The sequence below is a fragment of the Dermacentor andersoni genome, chromosome 1 (assembly GCF_023375885.2).
Source record: "Dermacentor andersoni chromosome 1, qqDerAnde1_hic_scaffold, whole genome shotgun sequence".
NCBI classification, from domain to species: domain Eukaryota; kingdom Metazoa; phylum Arthropoda; class Arachnida; order Ixodida; family Ixodidae; genus Dermacentor; species Dermacentor andersoni.
In genome coordinates, this window is record NC_092814.1 from 119698490 (window position 1) to 119710673 (window position 12184).

Below are 12184 nucleotides of genomic sequence, written 5' to 3' on the forward strand. Positions count from 1 at the left end.
CCGCAGGTATTAGCCAGGCGTTGCATATCACTTTGCTTGTTAGCTAGCAACACAATGTCGTCCGCATAAAACAAACCTGGAAGCTGCTGCTCTACTACTGTACCCGCCTGTCTGTATGAGAGATCAAAGCCACTCAAGCGCTCTTTCCATCCTTACCATGTACATCATAAACAGCAGCGGGGATAGAGGGCAACCCTGTCTCAGTCCCTTGTTGATATCAACTTGCTCTTCGCTTCTCATCCCTTTCCATCTCATCCCGGACGCGCGGAGGCGAGCGCCATCTGGTGGTGCTGCAAGGAACCCAGCCGTGCGCGCGCCGCGCGTCCTCCGCTGTGATTGGTTGGCCTAATCGCGAAGCGAACAGCCAGGCTGCAGCTCCCACGATCACGAAACCCGGCGAGGTTCGCAAAGCTTCGCTTTAAACACAATGGTGACTTATCAATAAGTCTACTGCTTCCTTAACAGTTTTATACTTAGCAGTGGCGCAATTTTACTGCAGTGCTAATCTCAAACCGTGGCAGGCGCTGTCGCCACTGTCGCATCATGTTAGCCTCCGGCAGTTTCTTCGCTCTATAGCTTCGTTCCCATGCGGCTTAAATGTGGAATCGCGGTTCTCACAGTCCAAATGTTGTCAGGGTTGGGAAGCTCCATGCACATTTCCATTCAGACAAACCTCTGCTAACAACTCTCACGCAGCTGCACTACAGGAACGCTATAGGGCGTGTTCGCCACGGTACGTGTTCGCACAACGCTCATTCCGGCGTGGGACGGCTAGGTCAGCATTCCAAAACGCTCTCTCAACCTGCTACCAAGCCGACTGAGCAATTGCAGCCAAGCTGACTGCGTGCGTTTGGCGTCTGACAGGCGCGCTAATACATTAGTGAAATCGGTGGCAATTCTTCGCAACGGCTGAACAAATGAAATGCGAGCAGAGTGGACCGTATGCGATGCTCGCCTTAAAAATTTTAATGCATTTGACAGAACTAAAGATAGTTTACCTTTTCTTTTCTTTTTTCTTTGACTTTCCGTTCACCCAATACACTACTTTTTTACCGTTTTGTCAGTTTCGGTTTAAAGAAGCAGCGCCATGTGAACTCCTGCGTCCTTATAACGCATATTGCGCCGTACTCTGTATCAGCGGCGAAACTTGGCGAAACTGCTTTTAGTAGGGGGTTCGGTAAAGGAAAGAGGTTTACTTCGAATGGACTTTGCCCGTATGTCAGGCCTAAAAGAAAGCTTTGCTTTAAAATTTTGGTAGCGCACAATTTGTCTTTTTCATCCTTTCTCTACCGGATTCTGCATCTTCATCTTCGAGAATTCTTCAGTGAACGTGCCGTGACACGTGACACGCAAGCTCTGAGCAGTGCTAGCGCCACGTCAATCTGCTGCCGAGCTCGTCAAGGACAGCGACCGCTTCCATCCATACATCAACTCCCAGCACAGCGGCTGATTATAAGTACCTCGAAGACATTAACTGTGAGCAAGGCGAAGTCCAGGAGTTCCTGAACCACAGGCCGAAGTCTTCAGGTGATGCCCCAGTCACCTTCCGCGTGTTGCAGCGCAGGCGCCTCTATTCGACTCCCAGACAGGATGAGCTTGACGTTCGCCGTGCCATCGTGTCCTGGTCCAGCGAACGCTCAACCGCGCACAGCCGTGGAAAGATTTCGCGGACACCACCAAGTTTTCCATTCCGAAGTCGGCCCAGGAGCTCACCAACCGGATCCGATCGAACATGGACCGCTTCCGCAGCAACTACTGCGTCATTTTCGTCGGCATCATGGCGGGCTGTGACATGTCCAGCGTGGCACTAGTGGCGACCACCGCAGCGATTGGTGCCGTGTGCGCCGCGTTCAAGCTACATCACCGCGGCGAGACTGCGCTCGTGTGGGGCACGAGGCTGGCACTCACCAGGAACCACAGGCTGATTGCGGCCACATTGGTGGCGATGCCTCTTCTCTGCGCCGCAAACATCATGTCCGCGGTTGTGTGGTCCTTCGGTGCCATAGCCGTGATTATCATGGTCCATGCCACTTTATATGCCGAGCTTGGCTCACCAAACAAGTCAGTCGCCAAAAAGGTGCCGCACATTCGATCCCGAAAAAGCTGATATCATGGGTCCCATTTGAGTGACATTTCCATTTTCTCAGTTCAGGACATTTTGTTCACTGTTTTTTTTTAATAATGTGTCGGTGTGCGTTTTCATTCTTTTTTTTTTTTTTTACTAAGAGCACGAGGCCCTGCTAGAGTGGTGAACAGTTTGACATGTGGAATTTTCTCGCCGTCAGCATTGCATTTGACGAGGCTGACACCAGGAGATTTCAAAACAAAGCCACAGCAAAGCATTTGAAAGAGTCGAAAGAGACTCCCGAAGAAGCTCCTGCTGTGGGACCTCTTTTACAAACCTTTCCATTTGCATCGGGTTATTTTCATTCTTTCTTTTTTTTATTTTGTCGTCCTTGCTTTTTATGAGGAAATGTGAAGTACTACCAGAAGCTGAGAGAGATTGAATAAAAGGTATCTTAATAGTGTTTGATCTTTCAAGTTGAAGTTTCTCAGCAGGTTTCACGGAATTCACATAAAGAAATAGCGGATTTTTCTCGTTGAAATTTCTCAGCGGGTTTCACGAAATTCATAAAAACAAAAGAATAGTGCATGTTAGCGGACTTCAAGTGTAGTTTTCCGGAAAGCACGTGAAGTATCCTAAGAATGTTAATCGCATTAAAATAACACTATTCACTGAAACGTGATATCTGCGCTTTGGTACCAAACGCTGCGTTATAGCGAGAACGACACATTTATATTGTTCTGAGTGCAGTATTTCAACCGATCTTTAATTTAAACCTTTCTCATTCGTCGCCAACTACTTTAGAGTGATTGTGTTGATCTCTCGCCTGCATTGATACTTCCTCTATTTTTAAGCGAAGCTTTCTCGGCGAAGCCTCCCGGACTTTCCTGATCGTAGCTGCTGGGTGAAGTTGCTGTTTTGTCGAATAGCGCACACCTAAGGAAAACAAAAAAAAAAATAATTACGTGCCCGATGATGGGAACGAACCGCGGACATCCAACAATGCAGCCTGATGCTCTACCATTCGGCCCCAATCACCTTTTCTTTTCGTGGTATTTATTTAAGGCACTTAAGGCACTTGCGAGAAGCAAACAGATTAAGAGCTAAGAATTCTCTTCGACGTGCGCTACGAGGAAGGCATACACAGAGCACCATGGAGTTGCTGCTCATGTGAGGGTTGATTTTCACAAGAAACACTCAAATGGTGGTAAGGATAAATACCTTAACAATACAGGATAACACTCTGGGCGAAATTCAGTTCGTTCCTATAGATGTTTCAGTTGGAAGATTCTTTGAATCAAATTAGTTGCAGATGAAATCATAGGTTCGACATTTCGATTCAAAATGCGTCTTTTCCACAAGCTGTATGCATTTCAATGAACATAAACATATCGAAGGGTACATCGTCGCAGCTAGTTGGCACGATATATCGCACGGAATGATGATTCAGATCAAAGTCTCTGATGCACATCCCGAATTAAAACGGCATCTCGGCAGCCTATAAAACAAATTATTTCGGGTGCATCACAGGAGCGACAATTAATGGATGTCGCGAAAATGTCTATTGAACGTGTACCCAAAGTCCTGACAGCCAATATTGTTTCAGAATGCAATTTAAGGAAGAACGTTTTTATAGACACACACACACGCCCCTCCCCACCTCGGTCTCTCATTGCCCCGTGCTCCTTCGGGACGTTATAAACCCAATAATCAACAAGCGTGTTCAGAGAGAGAAAGAGTGAGCAAAAGGGCTGGCAGCATTCGACGGTGTCACGGTTCGAACTCTGTCGCCGGTGGCGATCAGTTGTCGCCTGCTGCCGCGTGGCCCGTGGGAGCAGCGGTTAGCGGCTCGCGCCCGTTGCCTCTTCCCGCAGCGCCCAGCCGGAGCAACGTTGAGCCTGCCGAGAGCCGCGCGTCCGACGCCGCCCGACGCAGCCGCACCGCGTTCAGCGCCCAGCAGCTGAGCGCCCTGGAGAAGGCGTTCGAGCGCAGCCACTACCCGGATGCCTTCGCCCGCGAAGAGCTGGCCGCCAGGGTGAACCTCAGCGAGGCACGCGTACAGGTGAGCCGGCGTTTGCAAAAGAACGAGCCGGTCCGCTCTTGTTCGACCAGCTCGTTTTTGTATGCAGCCGATCCATTTCAGCAAATCCAGATACTGCCGTGAGTAAGCGTACGATGGTGAGGTACATTATGACTGCGTCGCTATTGGTAGTGATAATAAATTCGCACAACTTTCAGTAGCACAATAATAAGCATTCTATAGACGTTGTAAACAAATGCTTTAACGCAATTTATTGTTTGTTTTCGTGGAGCGACCCAGGATATTTTACTCCAAGCGTTTGCACGAGCAGTCTGGGCGTTATCTGCATAGCATCTAGTCTCGATCGTTCTCTTGGCTACGAAATTCATATCTAGAGTAATAACATTTACCTGTAGCGCAAAACGACGAAGTACAGTTACAGTACGAAGATACACGATCGCTACTTTTACTACTTGCTCTCCGTCTTTTTAGGCTACATTAAAATGTGGTCAGCCAACTCGCTCAATTTTCCGTTGTGCTAAAGTATACTTAGAGTAACATTCGTTTTCAGTATGGATTTATACGCCCGCCGCGGTGGCCGCATTTTTGTTTTTGTGCGTCGATGGGCGCACCATTTGCTTCTGCCTCTTGCGCGAATTCAATTCACCGCGCTTCCGAACGCGTTTCGCCGGGGAAAACGGAAACGAGCTGTGGCACGGGAGGTTGAGCGTCGTTGACACAACAGTTTTTCCTGGAGTCAGCCACGCTTATCCGCGCGTAGCGTAAAATGCGCGGGAGTACGGTTTCGCTTTTCCTTCGCCTTGCGTGCCTGTAACGCGATCCGCGCGACGCAGACGGGCCCGCCGTCGGGGCCCCGAACTGCGGCTGCCGACGCCTCGTTGTCGCCGAGTGTCGGTCCTCCCGGCGGGGAGATAAGCATCGCCGACGCCCTGGCGCGCGCTCTTCCGCAGCTCGCCCGCCCCATCAGCTGGCGGGAACTTTTGGCTGCACTCGCGGGGTCGAGCGGAGATTTCAGAAGGAGGGGGGGGGGGGGGGGGAGCATTGCGGGCTTGCGCTCCGCGCGCGGCCGCCGGAAGTCTCCGGGCGTCGTCGACCCGTTGTACGAAGCTGTGGGGCGCAGCCTGCAGAAGTTGCGCCTGTTGGTTTTAAGAGCGACGTCTGGTGGGATCATTAGAGCAGTAAAACGCTGTCTACACAGCGACCTCTGATTCTGGCCGAACACATGCAGGGCATATATATATGTGGCTTGTGATTCACGAGTTTGCATTGCGGGGAAAAAAGAAAAAGAGATTTAAGAAACACGAGCACCCGGATATCACTGTCTCGTGACTAGGGGTAAAAGCGAGCCAACGGAGCGAATTTTCGGCGGGAGGGACGCGTTGAATCAGTTCAGACTGAGTAACGCGGAAGCTGTGGGCGCGTTTGCTGGGTGACACCCAAGCACAACGCACCTGGAAAAGTGCTGAATCCCTGTGCCACTTGTACTGAATTAGCGAACAAGAAGCCACACTGTTATCTGCATAAGTGATTGATTTGTCTCTAAATGATAAAGGGCACAAGTAATATAGAGCTGACAAAAAATTGTTTTAGCCTTGTGGACGAGGCGTGGGGCGCCCGACGCCAACTACTAACCTTGGAGGGACAAGTGTATATTTCTGGAAGGCAACTCTTTCGGAACTCAGTCTGTATCTGGGCTCTGCACAAAAAAATGACTCATCAGGGGAGCATCTAAGTAAGCATCATACTTCCGCTTCATGGTGCCGTCCAGTGAACGAGAAGAAACGCACAGAAGCGCTCTCAAGGGCGCTCTCAAGAGTTATCATGCCAGTTTCCGCATGAAAGATGATGCCATCCTTTTTTCATGATGAAAAAGACAATTACGCTTGAGTGCGCGTCCGACGCCGTACAAATTGTTTTCTACGCTCGTTGCTGGGGTTCTGCGCATGCGTTGTATACGACCATGCAAAACGCGGATTGAGCGCCGGCAGTCAAGCTATAATGCGTCAAGCTATGCGGAGCACACAGTGCTGTCCCTCATTCTACGTGTACGAGGCGCATCCGATATCCACCGTATGCCTTCGCCGCATACGCATACCCAGATTTTCAGAGCACCCAAAAACAAAACTAAGTGGAACACCAGTCTAGCGAAGCCACACTGTTATCGTCGTCTTTCTTGTGTGTGTTGTTTTTTGGCGCAAAATCTTTTCAGTATGCAAGATCACCAACTAGCCCAGCACTTAACTCTTCACCAGTCTATACTATGCCACATTTTTAGGACGGATATCTCGAAATCGCTAGCCTCATGATTTCTATTAAGAGACGTGTCTTGAGGACTCGCCGGCTCCAGTCCTGCGACTGTAGTCTTCTTAAAGTCATATTACTTATAGGTTTTAGCGAAATTTAGCTAACCATTTAGTTAATCACAGAATATCGCACATTTACTAATATCCAATGCTGCTCATTATGTGTTGCCAATAAATAACACAAATTTCTCAACTTCACTGTCTGAAAAAAGAATTTGGCTCTTCGGATTCAAAAGGTGTGGTACGTTGTGGGATTCAGTGACCTCCAGTTAATAACTATATGGTATGCGAGAGTAAATTATCATTTTCGCTGGTCTGCAGCTGCAATCGTCTAAGATTGGACCGTAATCGCCAATGAGATATATTATTGATCGGATTATTTAAAATAAATTTTATGTAGCAACTGTAGCACACATGTTGCGATTGTGCAATTGAACCTGATCAGTGTTGATGGCGTGAGCACTTTGGAAAATTGTGAGAATGCCCTCAGTTTCGATATATCCGTCTCGAAACTTTTGCCGAAATTCACGGGTGTTCCACGTATCATCTGCCTAGCGAAGCTACATGGAACATCTACATTTAAACGTTATTCAGTGTAAATATGCTAATTATCCAATTAAGCATATTGATTTCTCGTAGAAGTAATGGCCGCCTCATCGAGTAATTTAGCTCAAGGGTTAGAACTGTGCAATCTGCCACAGGCATTTTTTTTTTATCTGGTGCAGCTAGAAAACAAAGAACTAGTCAGTAGGAGTCGGACAGCATTATCGCGCTCAAAGTGACCTACGCACTTTTAACAGAGACAACAGAAGTACGAGTGGACAAGGGTGATGGTGGGTGCACCCTCTCTGTGATTGGTGCGTATAGTGCTTCCACTTATATCTTTGCCTTCGTTTTTTTTTTTTTTTTCTTGAAACAGGTGAACGTGGTATCGCTTTCAGGCATACAATTGTTAGCGTGTCTTTATTTCACTTTTCCGTTGCCTTTGCATATACAGGGTATCCCAACTATCATGCACCAATATACACGCAAAGTGCCTCAAGCGGCCAGTCGCGCGGCAATTTTGCGTGTATTCGCGGGCTTCGGTCACAGTCGGAAAAACACTTTTATGTAGTACGTATTTAGCAACAGAAAGCTGTACCGGAATTTTTTCGTGCTGCTCTACAATTATCTCATTGTCACTTTTCGTCTAACTGTAATATTTGAGAAGTTGATCAATTAATTATGGCTGATTATGTAATTAGGCGGAATGCGAAAAATAATCTGGGTATCTCCAAGCTACGGCAAACAACATTACCTTGGTTCTGTCTACCTACGGGGCATTTGCATATATTTTTTTAAATCTTGGTGTATGATAGTTGGGACACCCAGTATATTTGCGTACCAATAAAGCAATAATATTTTTCATGTATTTATTTTCGCGTATGATGCATGAGGGATGATGAGAGTCAAAGGTGCGTCGACCAACTCCCATCACCCGTTACAAGGGCAACAACAACAAATCAATAATATACGGGGTGATCATTTCTAATTTTCCCGATAAATAAAGAAATGTTTAAAAATGTGTTATCTGTTACAGATAACACAATTCTAGTCCTTGAGCTGGATTATTCAGAACAGCGGAGATTACTTGTACAAGAAATAAAAAACATATATCCAACTAATGAAAACAATATTAATTAACTTCTTAATTGATTACATTATGCCACATATTGCAGCTTACGAATTGTAGCCGTTGAGTCTGCGGTGCGTATCCACTTGGAATGCACTTCCAGGATGACACCAGTTTCGAGATATGCTCCACCAAACTCGCCGTAAAAAATGCACTGTTCTACTCACGTTCTTTTTTTTAACAAAACGCTCTTTTATGTATTGAAGCACGAAAGTAACTGGAACGGTGATGTAGTTTGTCCCACACTGGGAAATAATATCTCGAAACTGGTGCCGTCCTGAAGATTCATTTCAATCGGATACGTCATGAAAACTCGCCCGCTACAATTCGTAAATTGCAACATGTAAGTAAAGTAACTAATCGGCAAATTAATTAGTGCATATTCTGTAGTTAGCTGAATAAGCGTTTCGATTTCTAGGGCTAGTAATGTCCGTCTCTTCGAATCGTTCAACTCAAGTACTACAATTATGCTACCTGCCACACAGGCGATCTTTTTTTAGAAATTGCGGAAAACTTTCACATGATCACCCCGTATATCCAGAGAAAAACCTAGCCAAAGGAAGATTACACACCGGAATAAGGTAGCAGTGAGAAACGCAATAAGAATGTTTTCAAGAAAACGGCTCGTGCCAGGTGTATTGAAGGATCTCGAAACAGAGCCCAGTTGGGCACCGCGCACGGCTTTCATGCTGGGCCGCCTGGCGATGCCCGCCGTGTCGCAGGTCTGGTTCCAGAACCGGCGAGCCAAGTTCCGTCGCAACGAGCGCAGCGCGCAGCGCGTGGCCCGCGGCGAGGCCAGCGAGCAGCCGGTGCTGGCCGCGCCGCCCCCGCCGGTCGCTCAGCTGGCGCGACTGCCGCCACAGGCGCCCTGGCACTGCGCCGCCTCGCTGCTGCCTCAGCCCCTGCACGGGCCGGCCCGCTGGTGCTAGTGGACGACGGCGGCACCGACGGTTCCCCCGACCGTCCAAGCCCGGTGCGCGCTGTACACACCCGGGACTGCGAAAGAGTGCTCACTGACTTGGGACGTGACGGTCGCGCGCGGGGCCATCAGCTGAGGTGCCGGGAAGCGGAGAAGTTCGCGTTTAGGCGGACAGCTGCGTTTTCAATAAAGGATGCTTGAGAGTGGACTCTGCGACGCGAAAAGCTTACGACACCAGCGGAAATGGCCCACGAAAGGGCCGCACGTGTAAGGAGCGTTTGTCGTTGGGGTGTCTTCCTTCGTAGGACAGTAAGCCGTGCATTTCGTTTCATCGTTTGCCCTTGCTGCGGTCAGCAAGAGAGCTCTGCAGCGCGGTTTACCATCCGCGTGCACCCTCCAAGTTCAGTACTGCTCAGCCTCGATGATCTCACGAGAGCCAGGAGTATTTAGGTATCAAATGACCGATGGTCAAGTCTATACACTATATACGACTCTTGGTATACCTATAGCTATGTACGGTATAGTAAACAGCTATATGCGTATACCTATGTGTACCTTAGCACTCAGCTAGATCTCAATGCATGCAACGCCGTTCGTAATATTGACTCCTGGCCAAAAAGCGATACAGTCAGCCAGCTTATTTGTAGTTGTTTTTACGACGAAAGCGTTACGAGTTGTTGCTGAATGACGAGTTTTAGTCATTGTGTCATCATGAGATCATATCTGAAAAACAGAAAAGATACAGTACAGCTTCATCGAAATGACAAAAGGCAAGTCAAAAACAAAGAGCGCGACACCAGCCCAATGCCGTTGCGGTACAGTCAAAATTATTACTCCTGCGGCAGCTCACACAAAGCATTTTACCCGCAGTTAAATTGCCTCTTAAAAACGTATTACCTCTGCAACGTAACGTCACTTGCGTGATGCTTTCTTACACGCAGGTAAATTTATGCAGGGTAAGAAACTTCGCACAAATGACACTCGACGTTGTCGCACGGTACGAGTTGTCGAGTGCAGACTTGTACGTAACGAATTACATGTAATTAATTACTTGCAATCAATTACATTTCTTGGTAATGTTGTATTTTAACGATTACTTTTTTTTACTGAGTAACGGTCGTGGTAATTACATTTTTCAGTACCCAATTACATGTAACCGGTAACTTTATTGACAGTACAAGCTGTAGGAGGAGACGCAGAATTTTGGCACCGTGTTTTGGCAAGAATCACAGTAGGATGCCCCTGGTCGTCCAACTTACGTGGCAGCTTCGTGGATGCACAGGTTCAGACAGACAAGCCGAGTTTTGCACACCCCTCTCGGAGGCGCTTTTGAGCTGCATCCATACAGGTGGTAAGAGCTGCAGTCCTTCGCTTAGCGCAGTCTATCATTTTTCACATATAGACAAGTTTTTTGTCCAGTAATCGTAAATGTTCCTGCCTGTCGGCACATGATAAGCGACTCAAAAGCACTTATTTTGTGATTGTAACACAAACCGTATTTTGTGGGCCTAATGATAAACAGTTATTTATAAGAGTCTTAAACACTTACAGTTACATGACAGCTTCAGCCACCTTTTCGAGGAACAAGAACTTCTACTGGCGTCCAACGAGTGAAGGGGGCCGGCAAGAGCTCCACCAGATGTTGGCCGACAATTTTAACAGGCGTTGCTATGATTCCACGCCGATGCCCACTTGGGAACTAACCATCTAAGGGCGATATTTCAGATTTTCCCTATGCCAGGAGCGTGTACTCGAGCGCCAACAACAATGAAACGGTACGCTTCACAGATGATCCCGACGCGAGTATTGCGGCATCGTGCAACCGTGATCTCGTGTGCAAGGTGTTTGTACGACGCAACACCGCCATTCCTTCGGGCACGCAGATCGACCGAGTTCTCAGTGCCGCTGCTGGTGTCCTTAGAAAGAAAAGATGGAAGTTGAGAAATGGAAATTTTCAAAAACAGTTGTTAGTGAAGTTAAAGTGCAGCTGCAACGACGCACTGAAAGATCCATGCCAGCTTGTTTTATATAGTTACTGTGTTCGTGCAATATTCATAAATGTTGAAAGGAAAGTAACATAAAATTGATCGATCACTTTTTAGTAATTGCCAGTTAATTTTGTAAGGCTGAAATTGGTAACTGTAATCAATTACATTTTTGATTGAAGTAATTGTAATCGCTTACTTTTTTTCTGTAATGTACGTGTACAAGGGTAGTCGAGTGGCAATGGAGGTAAACCATTACTTCCACTCCACACTTTGAGGCAACTTACTGGCACTTCCGCAAAGCTTTTAACCCGTGGGTAAACTTACCTGCAGATAAACTGCTTCGTGCAAAAGACTCCTGGGTGAATAGTCAGAACAAACGGCCTCTGCGTATTCATCATTTCTGTGTTTGTCTATTGTCTGTACCGCTGTATATTGCAGCACTATGATGGTTTGTGCTCCTGATGAATTTTTAACATGACGTAGACCAAAATACACAGAGAAAGCTCATATGAAATCGGATCAAGACCAGCGTAGTTGATATTTATTAAGCGTATGTGCATATACAGGTGACCTTTGAAGGTATGACAGTTGACACCCTTTCTTTCTTTATTCCTTTTTTAAGAAAAAAGGACGCTTCTCATTTAGAATTACGCGCAAGCGATGTTAACATGTTTCTTGCTAATATTACAGGTTCGATCAGTTATATTTAAATTATTGTTCGTTTCTTACAATTTTCCAAAACATTACCAGACCTTAAAGTAAAATAAAACCAGTGCTTGAGATACTTCCCAGCACCTACCGAAATATACATATCAGATCTTTTATATCTACAGGAGAGAGCAAAACGGAGCCGATTATAGTTGGAAAGTGCGTGGTCAAAAAAATGTTAATGGCGTACATAAAAAAGCGTGTAGGAATAGTCACAGTGACATTAGCGCGAGCAGTGCTACGGTATGTCAACCAATATTAGTGTTTCGAGTTAGAAGCGTCGCAGCTATATACAGGGACGGTGCTGACGCCTTCCGCCAGCAGAGACCAGGCGGAGACGTGTCCTTGCGGTTCCAGCAGGCGGGCGCGGGTATAGTGGCAAATATCTCGTATATCTGCGAGATATATGCGTCCTGTGGATGCCGTGCCAGGGAACGCAGTTTGCGCAGGAGGCGCCAACACGTGCTCCTCGCGGGGCGCGCGAAACG

The 12184-nt window shown here is 47.1% G+C and overlaps 1 protein-coding gene across 1 annotated transcript in view; it reads left to right on the forward strand.

The window, feature by feature from the left end:
• Positions 1 to 9208, forward strand: part of LOC126545759 (dorsal root ganglia homeobox protein-like) — a 55886-nt gene extending 46678 nt beyond the window's left edge. The window contains exons 2-3 of the mRNA XM_050193732.3: positions 3940 to 4127; positions 8804 to 9208. Of these exons, the coding sequence (XP_050049689.1) occupies positions 3940 to 4127; positions 8804 to 9010 (395 nt within the window). The 3' untranslated portion in view covers positions 9011 to 9208. The remainder of the gene's footprint in view (positions 1 to 3939; positions 4128 to 8803) is intronic.
• The last annotated feature ends 2976 nt before the right edge of the window (positions 9209 to 12184 follow it).